The sequence below is a fragment of the Alligator mississippiensis genome, chromosome 1, assembly GCF_030867095.1.
Source record: "Alligator mississippiensis isolate rAllMis1 chromosome 1, rAllMis1, whole genome shotgun sequence".
NCBI classification, from domain to species: domain Eukaryota; kingdom Metazoa; phylum Chordata; order Crocodylia; family Alligatoridae; genus Alligator; species Alligator mississippiensis.
Window position 1 is genome coordinate 9046393 of NC_081824.1, and position 25400 is coordinate 9071792.

At 46.1% G+C, this 25400-nt stretch overlaps 2 protein-coding genes across 2 annotated transcripts; one reads left to right on the top strand and one right to left on the bottom strand.

The window, feature by feature from the left end:
• Positions 1–300: 300 nt before the first annotated feature.
• Positions 301–3340, top strand: LOC102564724 (interleukin-17F). Its single transcript, XM_006261704.1, has 3 exons — positions 301–327; positions 1168–1412; positions 3103–3340. Exons 1-3 carry the CDS (start codon positions 301–303, stop codon positions 3338–3340), a joined length of 510 nt encoding a protein of 169 aa, XP_006261766.1.
• Positions 3341–20413: 17073 nt separating this feature from the next.
• On the bottom strand, positions 20414–24865 carry LOC102564959 (interleukin-17A). Its single transcript, XM_019491317.1, has 3 exons — positions 24802–24865; positions 21994–22241; positions 20414–21352 (listed from the first exon to the last, which is right to left on the bottom strand). The coding sequence occupies exons 1-3, from the start codon at positions 24829–24831 to the stop codon at positions 21115–21117; spliced, it is 516 nt and encodes a 171-aa protein (XP_019346862.1). The 5' UTR covers positions 24832–24865; the 3' UTR covers positions 20414–21114.
• Between the last annotated feature and the right edge of the window lie 535 nt (positions 24866–25400).

Sequence of the window (25400 nt, forward strand, 5' to 3'; positions counted from 1 at the left end):
CTTATCAGGTGGCTTGGCTAGCATGACAGCAGGGTGGTTGCCTCATCATTTGCATTTCCCGTGTCCCCTATATGGTGAGATCTTGCGGAAGTGGCATAGAAAAATAATGTCAGCGAGTCTCGACCTAGAATGAGAGCGGGCAGGAAAGTCACCAGTACAGTGCAATGGAAACGATGGCCGTGATTGAAGACTGTTATAAAAGGGGACTGCGATGGGACTCTGTTACCTGTGCAGGTGGAACGAGCTCGTGGACAAGAACAGAGTCAGGCAGCGAGAACCTGCAGCAGGAGCAAGACAGCGATGGCTTTTGCAAGACACCTCTCCCTGGTAAGTGCTCATCTCTTACTTAGAGCATCACAGAACAACTTCTAGGGGTCCTCGGAGACCAGGGCTGTCAGTGATCACCTACTAGCTTTCATAGGAATGACAATAAGGTGACATAATTGGGCTTTTAATCTCCAGGAGGGTTTTTTTTTAAAAAGCTTCTAAAGTGGATTCAGTGCTTGACTGACAGCTCTGGAGACTTAACTACCAGAAAGGGGATATAGCAGGGGCAGTGCAAGCTGCCCTTTTCTGCTTTAGTGAGAGATGTCTCCAGGCTGTGCTGGGAGGGAGTGGACTAGCCATTATTAGTATTTATGGTTGCAGGGGAGATCGGCCTTGCACAGGCACATGGAGAGAGTCCCTGCCTCGAACAGCTTTGCCTCTGAATAGAAAGAGGCTGCGAGGAGGAACCGGGGATGCGAATGGTTTACTGTAAATAACTATTTTGGGGGCAAAGGCACCCATAAAAAGATGGCCTTGATAGCTCTGTGCTCTTGTGTCTTGCACTGGAAGCGGCATAAACCCTACCGGATCTCCAAGCCTTGCCCAACAGGTCCTAATCATCTCTGCTAGAGTTAGGCTTGGACTTTAGGGTTGAATGCTGAAGCTGAGGGCTGGCTATGGCAGCCGTAACTCAGTGCCCAGGCAGGGGGATGAAATCCAATTCCATATTGGATCTCACTCCCAAATGCTGTCTGCCTTCACCATGCACTGTGTGCGTCCACCTTTGTTTCATGAGTCACAGGAGAGATCCTGGTGACTTGTTTCCGGGAAACTTGGGCGTGCACCAGTGGTCCCGGCTCGACTTTGATTAGATTCAAGAACGTTGCTCCTCTCTTTCAGTTCGAGTCACTGCTTTTCGTGCTCATCCTGGTGCTGTCAATGAAGAATTCAGCCTGCGGGACGCCTGTACATCATAAAGGCAACAGAGAAAGTGCCTCTCTGAACCTGGGCAGGAATTGCTTGAACTCGAAGAATACTGAATTCCCCCGCCGTGTGAAGGTGGATGTACGCTTCAGCAACCCAAACCCGGCTACCGAAGTGGCTTCCGATGTCAACAACCGGTCACTGTCTCCTTGGGATTACAGGTAACAACCTTTACCCAGAAATGCATGGGCAGGAAACATTGCTCAAGTGTTTATCACTGTCCTGTGATGATCAATCAACTCCGTGTGGGCTTTCAGGGATGTATTTGGTAGCTGGGTTGGTCCGAGACAAAAAGAAATGCAAAAATCTTGGTTCAGGGATGATACCTTTTATTAGCCTAAGAAACTGCAAAAAAAACCACATCTTTTTCTGCAAGTTTTCAGGCTACCAAGGCCCAGAGCACTGCTAGGGGTCAGGTTGTGCTCCAGCTCTTAGCACGTAAGTAGATTTAGACATCTAAATGCAATTCTGTTCCAGCCTGCTCTATTCCCTGAAAATCTGTTAATACAAAAGATGGTGGGGTCTTCTCCTCCTCACTGCCTTTTTTGACTCAATTTTAATGGTAAGAAGATGGTCTGTTAAAACAGGAGATGTAATAATGGATCTTCAGGACTTGAACAAGGTGGAACAGACAGTCCACTTAGGATGCTCAATAGGTGGAATAAAATATAGCCCTAGATAAACTCATCTTGTTTAGAGCTGGGTAAAATTTTCCACGTGAAACTTCTTGCAGAGAAAAACACAGATTCAGCAACACTGAAATGTATAACCATGAATTAGGAATGCATGTCACTTCAATTTTCCCTTAGGACAAGCATAAAAAAATCCAAAGAAATCAGCAGGCTTTGTTTGGACATTTTCTACCTGACATGCTTTGATATGTGGAGTTGGAAATCTCCTTTCATTTTATGCAAACCATATTTAAAAAAAAAAACAAAAACGGTCAAAAACAACATGAAAGCTTAATTTTTTTTATTGAAAAAAAATGAAAATGTTGTTCAACCCAAGCCAGAACGATCTTATTGGCTTTTTCAAATTGCCAGTGTACTGGAAAATCTATTATTCATCTAAATCTACTCCATATATCTGTTACTAAAGGATTGTGTCATACCACTCTTCGAAATTGTCAGCCATATCTAGGAAATCATTATAAATGTTATTAATGCAAGGAGATTCCATAAGTGGTTCTAAGGGGTGTAGAACGCACTCAAAAGGAGATATTTTTTTCCATAATGTATAAAGAGATGTATGGGACATGCCCTCCTGGGACGTTTTAGCCAGTGCTGGAGCTGGGATAATGACCTGGATCAAGTCTTGAGTTGGTCTAATATTCCTAATGCTCATTGAGGCAGTCTTCAGGGACCTGATTAGCCCCTAGGGCCAACGAGCCACAAATGTATTATGAATCCACCTTTGTTCTTGCCTGTAGTCCCAGCTGGACTGAGCACTCCTTGGTGATCTCATACAGTGCTTCCTAATTTGCCTATTCTGGGGCAAAACGTGTAATAGATTTAGGCTTTTACAGAAAGGATTCTATTTTAGACAGAGATGATCCTGCCTTGAGCAGGGTGTCAGACTAGATGTCCTCCAAAGATCCCTTCCAGCCCTCTTATATGATCACAGAAGACAGTAAGCAGGTCTATCAATCCTTTTGTTTTGGCCCATCAGCTGGTCAATCGCAAAGCCCAGGAATGAACCCACCACCCACTGTTATGCGGTGCTGTTATAGGCACCCCATGGATGCTTTCTGTTAGGAATGGCCCCCTGGCCTAACTTGGAAATAGTTTACTGAACTGGAAAAAACACCAATGTCTCATCTGCACGGTCCTTCTCTCTGTGTCTTGTCTGCAGCATTGATGAGGATCACAACCGGTTTCCCCAAAGGATCTCTGTGGCCAAATGCCGGTCTCTCACCTGTGTGAGCGCCACAGGGCAGGAGGACTTCAGCCTGAACTCTGTCCCCATTCAGCAGGAGATCCTCGTCCTTCGACGGGAGCAAGGAGAGTGCTCAAACTCCTATCGGCTGGAGAAGAAGCTGGTCACTGTGGGATGCACCTGTGCCCGGCCACTCGTCCAATACCAATCTTAACAGGACCAGGCAGATTAAAGCAAGAACTACCCAGTGTAGCATACAGTGCATGTACCAAATTCCTGTGATTACTTAGCTTGGAGCCCAAATGCCCGATCCCAGTGGGGCTCGACCTTAATTTTCAGTTCAAAATTTGGGGGAAATTCTTGGAGTGCTGATAATTATTGCCATTATTCATTCATGTTTGCACTGTGATAGTGCTTGTGGACTCAGAGCAAGGGGCTTGTTCTGCAGAGGCGCTGACCTGCAAAGACCTTCGGGTTTCTTTTTCATAGTACAATTTATCCATTTCAGCCATCAAAATTAGCTAGATCTCCCTAAAGCATTGCTATGTGGGTTTACCTCTGCTGGGGGTTTTGCTGGTATAATAATTCTGGGCACGGTCTATACCAGCAAAACTCTCTATTTGCAGACACTGGGCCTGCCTCTGATCTCACACTGTTTTTACCCCACTGTAACCCCAATGATTTCACTGAAGTCACTTACCCCAGAGGAGAGGGAGGAGAATTGGAACAAAGTCCAGTAACATGTTTACATTTATATTTATATGATCTATTTATATGCCTATATTTATGGTCCTTTAAATGCTCAGGGAATGAATATGTATTTGTATTTATTCTACTAATTCTATAACTTATCTACTGAATAAAGACATGGAAAAACTCACCAGTTTGGTCACCTTTCCTTACTCGTTAAAACTAGTGTTTTCATGGCGATAGAATGAATCACTGTAGTTTGTATTGCCAATTATATACACCTGTGATTGCAAGATGAATGGCTAACAGGATTTGGAAGTATATTCTGGATAAAGGGGCTCTTTTTCCTGCATGTTGGCTAACAACAAACACCAAACTCTCCCTCCCCAGGTCTTTGATTTCTGAGTATTTTCTTGGTGTGATGCTTATTTCAGGAGATGACCTTTTCCCTAAGCCTGCAGTTGCACTTGTGTGTCCTGAACCTGCAGTTAAAGCATGGTTTCAAGGGTCATGTAGATCTTCTTACAGATTGGGAGCTGTGGGATGTATTTCTAGATGCTACCCCCCTGCCCCATAGAGTCATAGGATCACAGAAAAGTAGGGCTAGGGGACCTCCCCAGGTCATCTAGTCCAGCCCCCTGCCCGAGGAAGGATCATCCTTATCCAAACTGTCCCTTAAAGTCCTTGTCTAACCAATTCCTGAAGGTAGACAATCAATCCTATTATATGACTACAAGGCACATTGCCCAGAGATACCATGAGTACCCAAACCTGCCACAGGTAAAGCCAGGGGATGAGGGCAGTCCATGTCCTGCTGCAGCAAGGGTTATTAAAATGCCCTTGAGAGATCCAAGGGAGAGGGCTACCCCTCCTACTATGGACTAAGGCAAAAACCCCCACAATCTGTACCAATCTGATCATGGGGCAACCTTCCCTTACACCCTGACCCCAGATTTCACACTCTCAATAGAGTACATTGACTTTATTGCATGGTAAAAGGGCTGGACACATAGTGTAAAGCCCTGTTACAGAGTCAATCACATGTAGTAACCACATTTCTATGTGTTATCTGTCCACTCCCCGAACCAATTTCCTCCTGGGGGAGTTCTTTGCTCAATGCAAACTGGCTGTCATGCCACATACTGGCCAGGTGCCTGCAATAGCATCTACTGCAGGCTGCCAGCTTGATCTTGAATCCACTCCAATCTATGACAGATTAGGAACCAGTATAAATGACTCCCTAGTAACTGTGTCATGTGTCTGCATCCTCATGGGACTTCTGGAACCAGCGGTGGGGCAGCAGCACATTCAGATGAGTGCAACCTTCATACCTGATCCCACCGTATTCATCTACCATGCCTCTGGTTTTATCTTAAGCACCATTCCTCATTTCCATCCTTCACTAAATTGGTTTCATTTATTGATGAAGCATCTTCACTCAAGGATGGAGTCTGGAAAGAATCTGGTAAGCAAGAGTTGTTACATATTGAGCACGTCTACACAAGACACTACTGAGCAGTAGTTACTTCACTTGTCACCAGCCGTGGCTCTAGCCCTTTGATCCCCTGTTGACTCAGGACAATATATGTCTTCAGTGTGATGCAGCCATGCAAAAGGTGAAAGAAGTTTTGGGCTGGATCAATAGGAGCACTAGGTGCAAGACACAGGAGGTGATAATGTGTCTGTACTCACCACTGGTTACACCTTGTATAGAGTATTGCATGCAGTTTTGGGCTCCACGTTTTAAAAAGAGTGTGCAGAAGTCAGAGAGGGTCCAGAGGTGGGTGACAAAAATGATAAAGGGCTTTTATCCTGGCTGAAGGTCATCAGGAGACCAATGTCTCCCCCATTGCCAAATTGCAGTCCATCTCTCTGGCCTGCTCTGGTCAGGAGGATGAAGGCCCCATGGGGTCACAATAGATCCTGGGGTTGCAAGAGACGATGGAGGCAGCAGCTGAATTGCTCCCAGTTAAATCCCATTAACGGTGTGTCCACACAGGAGTTTACATCAGTTCAGCCAAATGGCTGTTACAGCCAATGTACCTCTGGGTTCGCTCAGGGCCTTTATTTCAACCAAGCGCTCTAGCAGGGATTGACAACATAGACAGAGTGTATCAGGACACGGCAAATCAGACGATCAGGGGCTGAAGGAAATAGGCACCTTCATCTTTCAGAAAAGACACTGAAGAACCTTTTCTGATACCAGTCTTCAAATATCTTCAGGACTGCCACAAAGATGAGGGAGATCAGCTTTTCTCTCTAGCTGCAGAGAGCAGGACACAGAACGAAGGCTTGCGCTGCAGCCGAGTAGGTTTAAATTGGACATAAGGAAAATATTCATCGCTGTTAGAAGTGGCATAGACGCCTCGGGAAGTTGTGAACTGACCCTCCTTGGAGGTGTTCAAAGAGGAGTCTGGATAAGCGTTGGTCAGGGATGATCCAGGCATAGCTACTATGGGTATTTTTCAGGCTTCTGGGCTTGGCCGGTTGCTACACGGGGCTGGGGGGGAATTTTCCTGCCTCCTGTAAGGGGTTTTTGCTCAGAAGCATTATTGGGTGTTGGCGGCAGTCAAAGCTAGGCATTTTGACTGGGTCACCAGTGCTCCTGCTGCAACTAAAACCCAGGTATTCCTGGCTGGAGGGTCTTGGCCCTCTACTGAGAGTCAAAATGATCACTAGATTTAGGGTCAGGAAAGAATTCGACCCTATGGTCAGATTGGTATGAACTATGGGGTTTTATTGCCTTGCTCTATAGCGGGGGACATGGTCCTCTTCCTTGGATCTCTTGAGCCTATTTTACCCCTTGCAGCAGCAGGACATTGGCCACCATTGGCCTCCTGCTTTCCCGGTGGCAGCTTACGGTTGTGTGCCTTGCGGTTCTGTGACAGGGTTGCCTGTGTTGTTTTAGGAATAGGCTAGACAATCAGTTGTATGGGGATTGTTTGGATAGGGATGATCCTGCCACAAGCAGGGGGCTGGACTAGATGAGCTCTGGAGGTCCCTTCCAGCCCCACTTTTCTATGACTCTATTAATGTAAATCTGGTTTTAAACCAGCGAGAGCCCCTGGGCGAAGTTCAAGAACGGCGCGATTAACCTTACTCCCAACTGACTGAAGGTAAACCCCAAAAGCCACCCTAAAACCAAGTGAGGGATCAGAGTGGTTCACAAGTGCACCATCTTCAATTCACACCTTGAGTTAGACGGGTGGAAATTGCTCATCCAGACAAACCCTGTGTCTATTTTTGACTTCTCGCGATCTTGTTAGCCAAAGCTCTGCCATGCAGCCCATTGCCAAATTGGAGTATCTCAAGTTGGTTCGCATGACCCCCACCAAGTCATGCCTATTTAGGCTGGGGATATTTTTCTTCTGCCCAGGTTACTGGGGTCCCCAGTAAAACCAGTAAAACTCAGTTTCTGATGTGACTAGAAGGAAGCGTTTCTCATTTAGTTACAAAAAGTTCTTCTTGCTTGTGGCAATCTAGCTGTTTCATTATGACCGCCAAACCCTTCATGTGGTGAGGCACAAACAGCCCTAGGCGTGCTCCGTCAGCTGCCCACACGGCATGAGTTCCCTTGTTACAGTAACCCTGCAAGAGGGAGGCTCAGATGCAAAAAGCACAACATGCACGGTAATTGTTACTCAAGGTGACCTAAATATGCCGTCTCCTAACAAGCTCTGTCTGTGTTGTCATTCCCTGGTAGAGCGCTTGGTTGAAATAAAGGCCCTGAGTGAACCCAGAGCTACATTGGTCTTTAACAGCCATTTGGCTGAACTGGTGTAAACTCCTGTGTGGACACACCATTAATGGGATTTAACTTGGAGCAATTCAGCTGCCGCCTCCATCGTCTCTTGCAACCCCAGGATCTATTGTGACCCCATGGGGCCTTCATCCTCCTGACCAGAGCAGGCCAGAGAGATAGACTGCAATTTGGCAATGGGGGAGACATTGGTCTCGTGATGACCTTGAGCAAGGATGAGTGTGAGAGGGCCATCTCCCCAGATAGAGCAGCCTGAACAATTAGCCTGTGACTAGTTATTTGGTTGGCAACAAAGGAGTGGGTTGGCTTTTATTCCCAGAAAACAAATGTACAGAAAGACAGGCAGAGCTGCCCATGGCTCCCTGGAAAGAGCATCATCACCTAGGCCCAGTTCCTGGAGTGGGGTCCAGCTGGTCTGAGCTCTGCCCCGTTGATATCAAACAGGTTTAGCATGAGTGGATCCAGCCCATGGAAGTCCCCATGACCCACACCTCTCGTGGTTGCTCCCAAGCCAACCTCCTAGCTATCAATGTAGGAAGCATAGACAATAATTGGGAAATCTGTGGCTGCTGAAATTACTCTTATGTTCACTAGGGCAGTCTTCAGGGACCTGATCATCCCCTAGGTCCAGAGAGCCACAAATGTACTATAAATCTACCTTTATGCTTTCCTGTAGTCCCAGGTGGACTGAGCAATCCTTGATGAAGGTTCGGTATCTGCAGTCCTTGATGAAGGTCCAGTATCTGGGTCTTTATCCCCCACCTTTCCCCTCTCCCTTCTCATTGCTTACTTCTGACCTCCTCTCTGCCCCTTCACCATAGGTCATCTCTTGGGCTATGTCTGCCGGTGTAGCTATGTTGGTTGAGGGTCTCAACCGATGACATAAATTTTAATTGTTAAAGTCAGAGAGAGCTAAAGGTAGAGAGAGATTGAAAATTATCTAAGCAAAAAAAAAAAAAGGCCTAGCACTAACCTCTAAGACTGAGTTAAGATCATAGCCTGAAATTGGTATGTAAAAATTAGGAACAAAATGTTGGGCTGTTTCACCTCTAAAGTCTTCCTGGCGTTTATGATTTAATGCTAATGCCAGGATGATGGGAAGACAGGAAGGTTAGTGTGTTACTGCTGCCTCCCTCTTCTCTTGCAAACCCAGGATCTATTGGGACACCATTGAGTCTTCATCTTCCTGACCAGAACAGGCCAGAGAGGTGGACTGCAATTTGGCAATGGGGGAGACATTGGTCTTCTGATGACCATCTCCCCAGATAGAGCGGCATGAACAATTAGCCTGTGACTAGTTATTTGGTTGGCAATAAAGGAGTGGATTGGCTTTTATTCCCAGGAAATAATGTACAAAAAGACAGGCAGAGCTGCCCATGGCTCCCTGGATACAGCATCATCACCTCGCTCCCAGCATCAAACAAATTCTTGCCCTAAGACCTAGGCCCATAGATTCATAGATGTTAGGGTAGGAAGGGACCTCAATAGATCATCGAGTCCGACCCCCTGCATAGGCAGGAAAGTGTGCTGGGTTCAGATAACCCCAGCCAGGTGCCTATCTAACCTCCTCTTGAAGACCCCCAGGGTAGGGGAGAGCACCACCTCCCTTGGGAGCCCATTCCAGACCCTGGCCACTCGAACTGTGAAGAAGTTCTTCCTAATGTCCAATCTAAATCTGCTGTCTGCTAGCTTGTGGCCATTATTTCTTGTAACCCCCAAGGTGCCTTGGTGAGTAGAGCCTCACCAATTCCCTTCTGTGCCCCCGTGATGAACTTATAGGCAGCCACAAGGTCGCCTCTCAACCTTCTCTTGCAGAGGCTGAAGAGGTCCAGGTGCCCCAGGCTCTCCTCGTAGGGCTTGGCCTGCAAGCCCTTAACCATACGAGTGGCCCTTCTCTGGACCCTCTCCAGGTTATCCACATCCCTCTTGTAGTGTGGCGCCTAAAACTGGACGCACTACTCCAACTGCGGTCTGACCAGTGCCCGATAGAGGGGCAGTATCACCTCCTTGGCTCTGTTCGTCATGCACCTGCTGATGCATGATAAAGTGCCATTAGCTTTGCTGATGACTTCGTTATGCTGACGACTCACATTCAGCTTGGAGTCCACTAGGACTCTGAGATCCCTTTCTGCTTCCGTGCTGCCAAGCAGGTCATTCCTTAGGCTGTAGGTGTGCTGGACATTTTTCCTCCCTAGGTGCAGCACTTTGCATTTCTCCTTGTTGAACTGCATCCTGTTGTTTTCTGCCCACTTGTCCAACCTGTCCAGGTCTGCTTGCAGCTGTTCCCTGCCCTCCGGCGTGTCCACTTCTCCCCATAGTTTTGTATCATCCGCAAACTTGGACAGAGTACACTTCACTCCCTCGTCCAAGTTGCTGATGAAGACATGGAAGAGTATCGGTCCAAGGACCGAGCCCTGCAAGACCCCACTACCCACGTCCTTCCAGTTCGATACCGACCCATCCACCACCACTCTCTGGGTACGACCCTCTAGCAAATTTGCCACCCACCGGACTATGTAATCATCCAAGTCACAGCCTCTTAATTTGCACCCCAGTTCCTGGAGTTTCTGTTTTCCCTCCCTCTTGTTTGCCTTTCTTCCCCCATTTTATTTCTTCTTTTATTTCACTCTTTGTCCTTCTGTTTAACAGGATCCTGGCTTAGCTGGACAACACTGCACATTGTACCATTCTGCTGTGAGCCTATGCAGGGCTGGACACAGGCATGGTGAACCAGGCGGCCTCTTGGGGCCTGGACACAAAGGGGACCTGAAAGTGATAATTTAAAAATTATTATTATCATTATCTCTGGTGAAGGGCAGCCCAAAAGTAAAAGCAACCAGGAGTCTAGGTACAGTGCTGAGCCTATGACAAAAAAGGCTGCTAAAAGCAATGCCTGAAACAGCTTGTCATGGGTACAAATTTGCTCAGCCTCCAGAATAGCTGAGAAGCCCTCCTGTTGGGCTGTCGTTCTCTATCGCTGAGGTGGTAAGTGCTGTTGACCTTGAAAACAGAGAGCTTTGATACAGACTGACAAAAGGGGAGTTCTTTATATACAGTCCTTGGCGGAAAGGAAAAGGGCATAAGGGTGTGTAATGGGGTTGCACTCCCGAGGTGGCCGTGATGCCCCTAGAGCCCCCCAAGACCTTGCCTCCTTGGCCTTCTCTGGGCAAACTCCCCTTCACCTCGCTTGCCAAGCTGTGATGAAATGGTACTTTTAGGAAAGGGAGGCCGCCCCAGGGCTTCCCAAGCTTGATCTCACTCTCATGACCACAGGCCACTGCCTTAAAGGCTAATTATATGGCTCCAACCTTCTCTTATATCACATCCATGCTTTGCAAATGATACTCCTTCTGTTGATGAGCCCCCCCCTGGGGTATGGGCTCCTTGCCCCCCTTGGTCTTTGGCTGTGACCCTCAGTCTTTGCCCCTCTTCCTAGGCCAGTTGGGACTCCTGGGCTCCCCTGGTCCCACTAGGCTCTTGGCTTTTGGCCCCTCTCTGGACCCTGGCTCTGCCCCTGGGCCAGTGAGACCTTTGGGACCCCTGGCCCTGTTCACACTCATCCGTCCTGGGCTACCAGCCTCTTGGTTTTCTGGCCCTACTGACACATGCCCTTCCTGGGCTCTGGGCCATCTGGCCCCACACTCTGCCCTCTTCCTGGGCTCTGGCCTTGCTCCCAGGCCCCTGACCTCCTCCTGAGCCCATTGGGACCCCCTTCCCTGAAGCTCCCAGGACCAGACTCCTGACCAGCTCCTCTTTTTCTAGCTCCCAAGGCCAGACTCCTGACCAGCTCAGTTCCTGGGTCCACATGGTCCAAGGCCACCTCCCTTCCAGCTAGGCAACTCCAGCTAGGCAACTCTCCATCCAGCCCTCCCTACCACCTGCAAGCCACCTCCCAGCCAGCCTCCTTCCAAGGGACAGGCACGCCAAGTGCCCTGTCATAGGGTGATTTTTCAAATAAAAGCCTACATTCACATTTCAAGTGCTTTAACTATTTATCCTTGTTTCTGTGTCTGCAATATAAGGTTAAAAGGACATCACATGGTGGCTGTTTACCATGGGACTAAGCAGGCTGAAGTTTCTGTACATACTCTGTTTTGGGTTTTTTTTTACCAATATGACCTGTTCTGCTTGTGAGGGCTGGGTTTATGATACTGGAAGAAAGCATATTTTTGCTGATATAGTGGCATCCACATCAGGAGCGCTTTGCTGCTGTAGCACAAAACGCGTTCCTTTACTGGTATGCGGTGCAGTGTTTCTTTTCACTTTGATAGTTCAGAAGCAAACTTTGTTTGGTGAGTCTCTGTGAAATATTCTTCATGCTAAGCTACAGACCTTAGTCGACACACAGCATGACACCGTATAACTCACCATATATAAAAAAATCCACAGGCCACCACACTTCCCTCCACAAAACTGGTGATCGTCCTACACACATCGACAAAGTGATAATTTATAGCTGGTCCTTCGCTACCACTGCATCTACTCTGAGAACACACATGACCCACCTCACTAAATTTAAAGTGCTTTCCCAGCAAGGACTCTCCAGCAGACAAGTGGCCACGTTGAATGAGTCACCCAAATACCACACACAAACCTACTACAATATAAGAAGGAAACCTCCCACTGACCGCACACCCCGGTTGTCCCAGACTATTCCACACCCGAATGCTTGAGAAAGTTCATTAAACAAATGCAACCTGCCCTTGAAGAAGATCACACTGTGAAAGAAACCATCCTCATTCCTTCCCTCCTGGCTTTCAGACAGCACCCTGCTCCCGATAAAACTACCAGAATCCATGAATCTTGCCTATCACAAAAGCAGATGGACTTCATCCAGTGTACCAAATGCCCTCGTGGAAACTGTAGTGGTGCAACTAAACAATCGCAATGTTGCAGAACGAACTCGCACAAAAACCCAGCGAAGGACTGAAACAATAGTGGAAGAACACTTTGTACAGAACAATTGCTCCATCTCTGATCTCACAGCCCTTGTCCTTGAGGGAAACCTGCACAATACCTTTGGAAGATGGGCCTGGGAACAAACGTTCATCAATCTACTGTGCACCAACAATTATGGCTTGGCTTGCATGGTTCATTATAATTTAGGATTGCAGGGCTGGATCCCCTCATGCTAGAGCTGTTTGGTATCACTGGGGCAGAGCTCAGAGCAGCTGGACTTCACTCCAGGAAAACTAGACCTAGGTCTTGGGAAAGTAGTGCTGGAAGTGACCTCATGAAGTCCATCTAGTCCCTCTTAGCTGTGGGGAAAGCAGGGTAGAGATGCAGATTAGACTACTTGTACACACCACGGGGTTTTAATTCGGTTTAGTTCTCCCTAAGTTGAAACACTGGGTTTTTAAAAAAACACCATTTTCACCGTTTCAATTTAAGGAGAATTAAACCCTAAATTGTTATGATTTGGCTGGGGTGCTATGATCATGGCACCCGTTCCTGCCCGGCACAAGGGGTCGGATCTGATGATCTGTTTATGTTCTGACCCTAAGCACTATGAAACTAGAAAACCAAACTAAACCCCCGTGGCGTGTACACAAGAGTGAGGGTCCAATCCTTACCTGCCTCTTTAAGCCACTTCAAAGGCCAATTTTGTGGCGTGTACAAAGGCCCTTATGGACTAATTAAATCAACCCAGTTGAATGTCTATGTAACATGTACTTATCTACTTATCTGTCCCCTCAGCACACCAACAGCTCTTTTCCTTTTGGAATAGGTCTATTTTTTTACATCACTAGGTTTTATTTTATTTCAGGTGCCCTTTACTTGATCTGTAACTACCAGTAACTTTTTTTTTGCTCTGCAGGTTTGCTGCTTACTTCCATTAAAAAAAAACAAAACACTTTTATTTACATAATGGTGGTTAAACAAATAACATTTTTTTACCCAGTATTTAGCTTCAGCTGTATCTGCTTCTTTCCCAGACTTGCAGAGGGGCATTTCATGCCCAGAAGCTAGTTTCACCTCTCCCCCAACAAAATCAAATCCTTAATATATGACCAAATAAATGTTGTTTCTCACTTTACTGGTAAAGGACTTCTAATGTAGGCATGACTTTGGTCTTCTCTCTATGTTCCCCTTCTAGCTTTTAGACCCAGTTCACCTTTCATATCCATCCTCTTAAATGTGTGTTGTATTTCTTCACTCCTGGCTCACTTCAGTTAGGATAAGATGCCATGCATTGCTATGTCTTGCAGTTTATTCATATGATTCATTAGCACCACAGTATCTAACTGTCTTCCTTTGATAATGGTTATCTTCTCTCTTGCTCCACTAATGAAATCACTAACCTTCCCTCCTATTTGCCTTCTGCCATCAGTTGCTTGGTACCTTTCAATTAAAAAAGCTGCTGCTCACGTTTTGCAAAATTGCCAGAAGATTCAAGGAGCCAACTCCTTGAAATGTGGTGTGAATCATGGTATAAGTGACTCAACTTTAATTTCACGAAGGAATTCCCAATTATGAAGAGTCTGAATATATGCTTCTTACAGGATTGAATGTTGGATTGAATTTTGGAGACAGATTTCCTTTGTTCCCTAAATGGAAGTAAGGACAGAGTGATCTTTGCTCGGTGCTCAACCCCATCCTGATAGGACCGTCCCTTGGGTGGAGAAGGTCATTCCATTGCCAGATCTCTTCAGTCCCTGGCTGTTGGTTTGCTGTGATAGTTGACCACTGGCGACTAGGAAAAAGAAATCACCGAACTGTCTCCACATGGTAAAGAACCTCTTTGCATGTATCCTGTAACTCATTATGCAAGTATGGAAAGATAAGGTCAGATCTATTTGCCCACAGGAGCAGCAGCAGTCCTTCTGCAGGAGACAGAAGTCACATATATGTGCTGTAAGGGACTTTGCTCAGCTCAGCATCTAAATGTCACAGGGTTAGCAGGCTAAGAAACTGGGGAAAAAGTAAGGCTCAAGTTGGAGACTTCTTTATGTTGGCAGCATGAACTGTTAAATGGAATATGGTAGTTCCTGCTTTCCCTCCCTCGTGTCTCCCTTTCTTCAGCAGGGATTGGTATTTTGGCAGCTTGTAAATGAAACATTGGCCAATGTAGTGTGGGGTTGCAGCCCAGATCCCCAATCTGGTGTCTTACAGGGGAAATGGCCTCTAGCCCATCACCAATATCCACCAAGAGCCAGTGATCAACCTGTGTTGTTGGAAACGTTGATGGAATAATTTTCCCTCTGAGTTCCTGGAAAGCCCCTGTTACTGTAGTAATGTATCATTCCCAGTTGAGATACAGATTGCTTCCAGAAAACATGAGACTTTGTGCCTTGTTACCTGTCCAAGGGAAGTGGTGATGAGTCCTACCCTGGGGGTCTTTAAGAAGAGGCTTGACGTCTACCTGGCTGGGGTCATTTGAGCCCGGTTTTCTCACCTGCCCAGGGCAGGGGGTTGGACTTGATGATCTACAAGGTCCCTTCCGACCCTACTTCTGTGAATCTATGAGTCTATGAATCCATCCAACCATCAGCCTACTACCATGAGCATACAGATGGGGCATGGTGTGAGGAAGGTATATCACAGCCACCCAGGATTATTTCCACTAGAGGCTCGGTGCTTTGGGGAACCAGAGCTGGAACCGTCCCTCAGTGCAAGAGCGAGTCGAGTGCTAGTCTGCTAGTTCAACAGGATGAGATCTACGAGTCCTGGGCGTAAACTCTACTGTCAGCTTTTGCTGATGAGTGGTTGCAGAAAAGCAGATGTTTCCCCTCACTATCATTAGCTTGAGGTTAAACTGTACTTCCTGAGGTGTGAGGGAAGTCGCTCTCTGCCAGCCGAGGAGAAATGTTCGGTGTCCTGCGGTGCTGAATATCTGGCCAGCAATGCACTTATCCTGTCCACTCTGGACCTGGAGCTGGTCAAAGCAGGAAAGCTGTGTGTGAGAAATTTGCCTTTTTTCTTTCTGACTAGCTCTCTAACTGGTTATCAGCAAGAAGCCTGGTTTTCTCTGTTTAAAAATCGCAAATTCTCTGATAAAAAAAAAAATCACAGCTTCTCTGATTAAACCCCTCCAAATCCCTCACTCCCCACCCCCATCCCCCCTGGATTTGCCAGTACCCCTCACTCTCCACCCCCAGTCCCCTGGCCCTACTGGTGCCCCTCACTTGCCACCCACAGTCTTCTGCCCCCCCAGCACTGCTAGAGGGGACCCGCAGCTTCCAGGGCTATGGGACCAGGGACCCAAGTCTGCAGCCCCCTGCCCCCCACAGCAGTGCCTGAGTCCTGGCTGTTGCCTGCAGGAGGCATCGGCTGCTGCAGTGGAGCACGGAGCCAAGTGCCCCCTCCATGCAGGTGGCATGGCCGGATCGCGGCCCATTGCAGGGGGAGCAGGTGCAGGCTGCCTGCTATGGGCTTTGGCTCCCCGCTCTGCTGCCTTCCCCCCGGGGCCTCCATGGCCCAATGGGTGAGACCTGGCACAGTAGGGCAGAGCTTGATGGTGGCACCAAGAGCCTCACGCCACCATAGTGAAGTGTCCCCTGCCTGCCCAGCAGCAGCAGGGGTGGTGGTGCACAGTTGTTCCTCCCACTGCTGCCGGGCAGGCAGGGGGTGCCTTGCCATGGCAGCATGGGGCTCGCATGGGGCTTGTGGTGGTGGCATTGAGCTTCCCCACCCCACTCTGCACTGCTGTGCCGAGTTCCAGTCACGGGCAATGGAGACCCTGGGCAGAGGGCAGCGAGCCTGAGCCCACAGTGGGCAGCCCACATCTGCTTCTGTGCTGCACACAAATCTAGGGGGCACGTGATCCCCATGTCCCTCCAGGAGTGTGCACAGTGGTGGGGAGCCAGCCCTCACACCACCCCCTGGACAAGACATCCACTGCCCCATTCCACTCCTCGCCCGGGCCCTGCGGCTGCACATTCTGGTCCCTGGCCCCAAGCCCCAAGCAGCAGCAGCAGCCCCAGCCCTAGCCCCAGCCATGCCCAACTCCCTTCCTTACTATGGGGGCCTCAATTCCAAACCCTCTCCCTCTTCTCCCCCCGACTTACCTGCAGGAGCTGCTCTCCAGGCTGCCTGGCAGTCATGTGCATGTGTACATGTGCACACGTACATGGTGCCCCTGCCTGACCGCTCTCCTCCCGCTCCCCCCATCCCCTTGCAGGCTGGAACTCTACCAGATTGCATGGGGAAGCCCACTGTTTCCCATGTTTTTCTCCTTTAAAGGAGCAAAATCTGGGTTTTCCCCCTTAAAATGAGAAAATCCAGGTTTTATTGTGTTTTTCTGTGGTGAATGGAAAATCTGATCCTTGGTTATCAGTGAGACTACTGATGTTAGGAGCTGGGAAGGAGAAAGGGCTTGAACACAGATGATACCGTGCCTTCAGAAGCTATTTTCAGCCAGTGCTACTTTAATTGGTTCTCCCTAGTTCTACTGGAGACCTATCTGTCCCAGAAGTCATAAGTAGAAGAACTGAACCTTGAGGCTAAGTACAGAAAAAAGCCTGAGGCTGAATCGATTCAATCGTCACAGGTTCCTCTAAACTGCGTAGATTGAACTGATAAGCAAGTGAACAGACATTCACTTTTGATTCTGGAAAAGCAGCCATGTGCCTGCAATGGCCTAGGCCAGAACCTGCGGGGGCGCTAGAGCATGCCTCCCTGCTCATCAGCTGGAGTAGACAACTTGGGCCAAGGCTAGCCTGCCCACTCTGCAAAGGGGAGGGGGAGTTGCAGGGGAGGTACAAAGCATCCTGGGATGCTGAGGGACTATGAGTTAACTTGAATCTGGAGGGGATCTGAGACAGAAGTTCAATTAAGTGATTTAACTTAAATCAGTTAAGTCTGCTACTACATCCATCCAGGTTTATCTTAAACTGCTTTCAGCCATTTTGAAAGTGGTTTATGTGCACTGAATTTCTGTTGTGTTCGAGATGTGAACCGGTTCCTGATTACTTACACTGTTTTACATGTAATTTCTGTCCCTAGCTTGTGTCTGAGGTATCTACATGAGCCCCCATTCCTACCTGAGCTCCTCTCAATCCAGAATGGATACCACTGATATAAAGGAAGTGCTACAATCCTTACTTCACAGATGGGGAGCAGAAGCAAAGTGAAACTCCTATGGACACATAATACATGTATAGTAAATTGACTTAATCGAATCTGATGAAGCAGGCTGTTGCCTATGGAACTACAAGCCTCTGAACGAGTTAGTGTCTAAGGTGCCACCCGGTCCTACCTTTGGCCTCCATCAGTGATTCTTTACCAGTGTGCTGGGGCACCCGGGGTGCCTTGAGATCTTTTCCAGGGTATCATGGGGTGCTATGCAATGTTAGCTTTGCAAACATGATTCACCAGATAAAACCAGAGATTTCCAACTGAAATCCATAGTTACGGCCTTTCTGAGTTTTTTGCAACAGAAAAAAGCTCCTCTATTATTTTTCTATCAGCAAAAAAAAAAGTGAAAACTAAGAGCTGGCATTTTCTGAGGGGTGCCCTAAGATTGAAATGGTCGAGAATCACGAGGCTACACAGTCATTGTGGAGCAGACATACTACCCACCACCTTACTCTGAAATAACTTTCAGAGCCGGTTTCAGAGGGGTAACTTTAAGGGTAAAGTTTCCCTTTGAAATATATGTAGTACGTAAGTGACTTTGCTCGCTCACCCAGTTTCTTCCTGACGCAGCACTCAGCTCCATCCAGGCTGGCTCCCGCATCACCTAGCGGGCTAGTTATGTAATAATCATGTCTTTGCTTGTCATGTGTGTCTGCTCCTTCCTTCAGAGTCTGTTTACCATGGTACAATCTATGGCAAATTGTTTTGAAGCAAAATGGTGTCATGTCTACACCCTGTGATCCAGATCCCAACAAGGGTTAGGCACCTAACTCCAATTTAAGCACCCAACTCTCATTGAAATCTGGGCTAAGCCAATTGCCAGGGTCATTTAGGAAGTTTGTGGTACTGCAGGGAATTCAGCCTGCATTTCCCCACTACTGGTCTGATGGTGGGACCTTCATCTCTACACCTACAGCTGCTTGAAAACTGGGATTTTTTTGCTTCTTGGAAAATCAATCTTTGTTTCTCATCCAAAAAGTTTGCATTCTAGCTTAGGAGTTTTCTTATGGAAGCTTCTTAATGTAGACCAGCCTTGTAGGCTCATTAGTTTCTGGATAAGGGGGAATTTTTTTTAAGTGCCTAAGGGATTTAGGAGCAGGAATCTTATTTATTGCTCATGGGACTTTCCCACCAGAATCCCACGAGTGATTTTGAAAATCTGCCCCTAACTTCTTTCCAAGAACAACACATCCATAGAATCATTTAATCATAGAAAATGAGGATTGGATGGGAGATCAGGAGGTCATATCTAGTCCACACCCCTTCTCTAAGCAGGACCAGCCCCAACTACATCATCCCAGCCAAGGCTTTGTTGAGCTGGACTTAAAAACCTCCAAGGATGGAGATGCCACCACCTCTCTGGGTGACCCGTTCCAGAGTTTCACCCAAAGTTTTTCCTAATATCCAACCTCAACCTCCCGTGCTGCAACTTGAGCCCATTGCTCCTTGTCCTGTCGTCTGCCGCCCCTGGGAACAGTTTAGCATCCAGTAGCAAGCTAAGTTGCTGTTATGTGCCTCTCCCCCACCTTGACCTCTGCACCTTTCTCATCTCTGTATTTTCTGTTGTATTCATAAATGAGACTTCACAAATGACTGCGAGAGGCCACAGACATGAGGCATGTCTTACTCCTTCCAGGAATGCAGTGAAGGGTAACATCTGGGACATCTTGCACCAGCCAGAGACTTGAAATACAGGCCTTTTTTTTTTTCTTCACTTTGCATTTGCCACAAAGTAGTGCTTCAAATAGACGCACACACAATGCTAGGTTTCCACACCACCTACGCGAGCTCCATCACAGCCACCGAAGAAACGCTTTGTCAGCGTGCCCTACATTCGACGCTGACTGGGGCTGACAAATGCATGGGAAGGGAAAGAGTAAGGAAGAAACCGCAATGAAGACCACATTTGATTTCCTCTTGCTAATAGTTACTTTATACCCTCAGCCACCAGATGAATGTATGCCTTGTTCCCCTTGCTCTCATGCCGGGCTGAAAATCTGCTTGTTCACGTGTTGCAGTTTTCAGCTAGAGACCTCTGACAACCGGAGGGAATCAAAAAAAAAAGGAGCTCTCTGAACAAGTTTGACATTTTGAAGTCATTTCCCCCTCAGCAGGGTCCTAAGTAGGCCTTTTTATTTTTATTTAAAAAAAAAAAAGGGTTTTAATAGTATATACTTGCAAAAAATATTGCTTTAAAAAAATGAAAGGAGCCAATTTTCTGGAGCAATTTGGCAAAAAAGAAGGAAAAAATAGGGAACAAAGAAAGTTGTTGGGAAAAGCGAAATGGCCACATATAGGCAGTTCATTTGCATTAACAATTATTATTCAAGTATGGAAGCAGATTTTATTTTCATGAAAGCGCCCAATTTGAGAGCCACTTTCAATTAAAAAAGCAGTCAATTTATTGCAAGAGCTAGTCAAATTGCACAATATGGGTGCTTTTAAGTTCTCAGGGAGAGACATGGGTGCAGCTAGGATTTTGAAAAGGGGTGGACAGATGGTGCGGTGCATCATTACATAACATGACATGCATTCTTCTCCAGTAAAAGAAAAACTGGAACAGTTGGTGATATGCTGGGGGACCAGCACTATATTATTCAGTTTGAGATCAAAGGAAAAACAAATACAAATTTACTTGAATGTGCACTAATTTACTAGAGTCTATACTGAGTTTAAAAAACACAACTAATTGGACAAAAACAGTCAAAAGCTATTGTTTTATTAGTCCTGTAGTCATTATAGCTAAATAGGCATCTCTTTTTCAGATTCCTAAAACACATTCTAGCTTTCTGGAGCATGTTGGCTGTGCACCCAACACTTCACGGTTAGCCATTTCCAAATATGAGCGAATGTTCACCTGAGTTAATATTACCACACCTGAGTTAAAGTTTTTAACTAGAACTCGGCTTAAGTACCTTTAATGTGTATAGTTTAAAAAATGGAGCATTTCCTCTGCCTTGCAAACCATGATACAAACAGTATTCATTTATTAGGCTACTTGAGTAGGTAGCCTACATCATCCATGCTATTTAATTGGTGTGATATTATATTTAACCTGATTTTTTTCTAAGATCAGGAGAAAAACTTAAAAAAACCAACCCAACAGCTGACTTTATTCACCAAATCTTTATTTCACATGCATAAATTAAAAAAAAACCCAACAGCACAGATACATTATCCCGCCTCCCAGCAATTACTGTGATATAAATAGAATTATATAAATTAGATGATGTAAGCAGAGATGCAAAAATATAACATGTCTCCCTACAATTTTAATGGGGTTTTAATGCTTTTTCTTTGGATTTGCTCTGTTTGACTCTGGCTAATCATAAAGGCCTGGCTGAATTCCTATTAAAGTCAAGAGGGAGGGTCCAACTCTTTCCAACAGGAGTTTGGCTAGGCTTTATGAGCCCCGTGGTGACCACTTGGATGACAAATTCTTCCTGCCCTACTGGCTTCTCTCAGGATTGGTGTTGGATGAGGGGCATCACGCAGGTGCAGCCCACAGTGATGAGCTGTTTCTCCAGGCGGTAGACATACTGACAGTCCCTCAGCTTCCGTCGGAGGACCAGGATCTCCTGCCGAATGGGGACAGAGTTCATGCGGTAGTCTTCCCGGCCTGTGGAGTCCACACAGCTGTAGTGGCGGCATTTGGCCTCGATGATCACCTGGGGGAACCGGTTGGGATCCTTGGTGAAGCTGTGAATCAAAGCACAAGGATGAGAAGGTGTTTGAAGTACAGCCCTGGCACCATTCAAAGGATGATGTCCTGAATCACCAAGGCCTTGCACCCAAGGAGCCTCAAGCTCAGCCAGTTCTTGGTCTGTCTTTACTCAGACATGATTTGCAGTTCCCTCCCTGAAATGCACCTCTTGCCATGGTTCATGGACTCAGTTTGGTATTGGCTCAGCTTCTGAGCTCCTGTAATGTGGACTTCCCAAGACTAGTTTCAGTGGAAGTTTGGCTTGATCAGGGGTTGAGTGAATCAAAGCAAAGCCATTTGGCCAAACATTCCCACATTCCCACAACATGAATTACTCTTAGGGTCAGATCCCAACTCCATTAAACTCCCAGTGACTTGAATGATATTGGACTGTGATCTTAAGATATACTAATGGACTCCTTGGGAGGCATGGTTTGTGGTTCATAAAGTTCCTAGGTGTGCCCATACTACTAATTAACGATAATAATTAATAAATGGCTAGTTATTATTGTCTGTAGTGGAACATCCTTACATGGGCTGCCATGAGAAATGTCGGACAATGGGTACACGTGCAGATTTCTAGCCAAATCTTTGGAGAAGAGAGTGCATTTCCAAATGAAAAGGACGTAGATTGTACCTGTAATTCCAGGGAGACAAAGACCGGAGATTGACATCCTGAGCCATTTTGGTAGTATCGTTCGTGTTGCTGATGTTGATGCTGACTTCCACACTTGTAGGGAACAGGGAGTCTATTTCGGTTGGGCAGTCATCCCTCGTTTTCTGCTCTGAACTTCTCCCTTTGTTGAGTTGAGGCCCTACTGCCCTGCCATGGGCTGAATTCTTGGTTGAGAGCATCAGGATTAACACTAGGAGTAACGAACTGAACTGAATAAGAGAAACAACACTATTGGTTAGTTCAGAACACAAAACCAGACTATACAGGTCCAGCAGCAAGTCGCACAATCCCATTCATCCACACTCAACTATATCGGTAGTTGTTAGGTTCAAAGACCGATAAAAAAAACAATAAAGATAGAAAACTAAAGGTATGTCTATACTGCTGCTTCAACAGGTCTTGGCTGGACCTCTTCTAAACAAGTCCTACCTACCCATGCTTGAAACCTGGAAATGAACTAGTGGATTTACACTGGAGCTGCCTCCGTGGTTCCTCTTGGCTAGGCTGAAGACTGAAGAGTAACCTTTTGTGACTGAACAGAAACCATGGTATTGCTCATATGCTTCCATGGGTACATTTATACATATTGAATTGGGTCCAGAGGCAGGCAACAAAGATGGTCAAGGGCTTGGAAGGAGGGGAGATGATAGTAGTCTTCAAATACTTGAAGGGCTGTCATAAAGAAGAGGAAACACACCTTTTCTGTCTTGCTGCAGAGAGGAAGATGCGGGCCAATGACTTGAAGTTGCAGCAAAGTAAGTTTAGATTGGATACATGGAAAAAATAAACTTCTTCACTGTGAGAACAGTGAGTCAGTGGACTAGATGCCTAGGGAAGTGGTGGGATCTCCATCACTGGAGGCGTTCAAGAAGAGGTTGGACAGCCACTGGTTGGGGATGATCTAGGCATAGCTATACCTATGTTCTACCATGGGTATTTCCCATGCTTCTGGGCTTTGCTGGTTGCTCACTCCCTACCTCCTTTTTTCTGCTATATGTGTCAGGGTGTTTTTAAGCCTCCCCAGAGGGCAGTCTTATGTAGAGTTTTGATCATGGTTGTATAGGAAGGTTTGGACAGGGCTGATCCTGCCTCGGGAAGGGATTTGGACTAGATGTGACCTCTGGAGGTCCCTTCCAGCCCTACTTCTCTAGCCTCTGTGAAAATGTAAAGGTAAATCCATAGGAAGATACATGCCTTTGCAAAGTGTTAAGGACTGGGAGTTAGGTATTCTGGGTTCTTTTTGCAGGTCAAACCTGTGCTGGTATAAACGAGTACAGTTTTGTTCAGTTCACTGGATTTTTGCCCATATGCCCACACAGAGGATGTCTTTCCCAAGAGTGCAGATGCACAGCATGATTGCCACACAGTGATTTATCCACATTTTACTCGTTCATAAGGGGCAGACACAGGACTAGTTCTCACATGGTGGCAGCTGAAGTCAGTGTTATTACACTGCCTGGTCAAGAGGTACTAGGGGAGCTGGTTTGTCTTGGGCAAATTATTATTCTGGAATGAAACTTTTAGTAGTGGACACATGACACACCCACTGGTGCAACCTCCTTCAGTGTAAATTTACTTTTGGTTTTCTTAGAAACAGCGTTTCTGATGGAATAAATGCCATGTTGCATCTCTGCCTACTATTTCTTTGGAGTAAATTGAGGATCCTCTGGAGCAGGGGTGTCAGAGGTACAGCTGGCAGACTGGGTCTGACCTATAGAAGCAGGTCATCTGGCCCACACCTGCCTCCAAATTTCCCGTGGTGACAGTGGGTCAGCAAATGGCAGGGGACTTAACTCCTGCATGCTGGTTGTGCTGACACAGTGGCTTTGGCTGGATCTGGAGACAAGTCATCCAGCAAACAAGAAGTCCCATGGTCTGGATCAGGCCTGATAATTATATTTGAGTTGGATACCCATGATCTAGAACAAATGTGACATGTGTCTGCACATTATCTCTGATTTTTGTGTGTGGCCAGCTTATCAATGACTGATGGGAGAAACACCAAACATCATTTCCCCTAAGACTTAAACCAAGCAGAGTCAAAAGTCTATGTTATTAGAGTATAATTTAGTAGTATAAAGAAATTCCAGGTCATATCATATCATATCATATCATATCATATCATATCATATCATATCATATCATATCATATTTTGTTGCATGGTATTGCATTGCATTGCATTTAGCAAACAATTTAGCATAAAAGAAATCTAACTTCATTAGAAGCACTTCCTGCCCTTCCTACGTTAGGATACATAGAACAAAATAATATAGACAAATGATCCAGGCTACTCATCACACACTATTAAATCTGCTTCTGAACCTTAGAATGAAAACAGAAGTTAATATTTTATATCGGTAACTAATTAGTGAAATCATGTATCTGCCCCCTCTCTCTCTCTGGCTTCCTTGTTTAATATTAAGGTGTGATCTTTTTAACAAGTAAGCCCAAGGAAATACCCAAACGAAAAACTTTGTTATTACTGAAAATGCATATCAGAAACTAAAATATAAACCTAGAGCATTATAATCATCTTAAAACAATTACATTCCTAATAAATTTAGCATTACAATACAAAAAATGCACAGTGTAGGTCACCAGAATAATCATGATTCTGCCCAATGCTCTAGGCATATGTTTTTAGTATTGCTGGCCCCAAATCAGATGACACTGATTTTTACAGCCAGGCTTAAGGTCAGGTGATCTGAAATAACAACTACAAAGTAAAGGTTTTGCAGTCAGATTTAGCAAGCAAACCCAGTACTCACCAGTGCAGGGCTCCTTAAGAATGTCTTCATATTGCAAGCTCTTGTGTTTTGCCTGTCTCTGTTCATTCACATCAGGGCTTTTTATAAGGACTGTGCTACTGTCATAGTTTCCATTGGAGGAGGTGGTCCTTTCCAGCCTCATTTGCTATTCAAATTCTAGGTTTAATTTTAAGAAAAATTCCACCCAAGAGAGGCCACATGAGCGAGAGAGACAGGAAGCAAAATTATTGGGGTCATTATCAAACCTTGTTAACTGCTTGTATCATAATCCTTGACTTCAAGAAGGTGCGTATAAATGAGAAAGGAATAAATGAGTGTTCTCAGCAAGGAACAACTGTGTAACTTGTGGAAAACCAGCTCCTGGAAATCAGACACAAAATCAAATGTGCTGTGCTGTGCTGATCCGAAATAAGATTAGGAGCTAAATGAATTTGCTCAGTGATGATTATAAAATCTAAACTGAGGCACGTCCCTGAGATGCTTCTTGCATTATAGAAGCTATGGGGTCATAGGAACGACTATGTTACAATAGGATAATCAAGCAGTCCAGTGGTTCCCAAACTCTGACAGATTGCCCACCACCAGTTTAAAATGATACA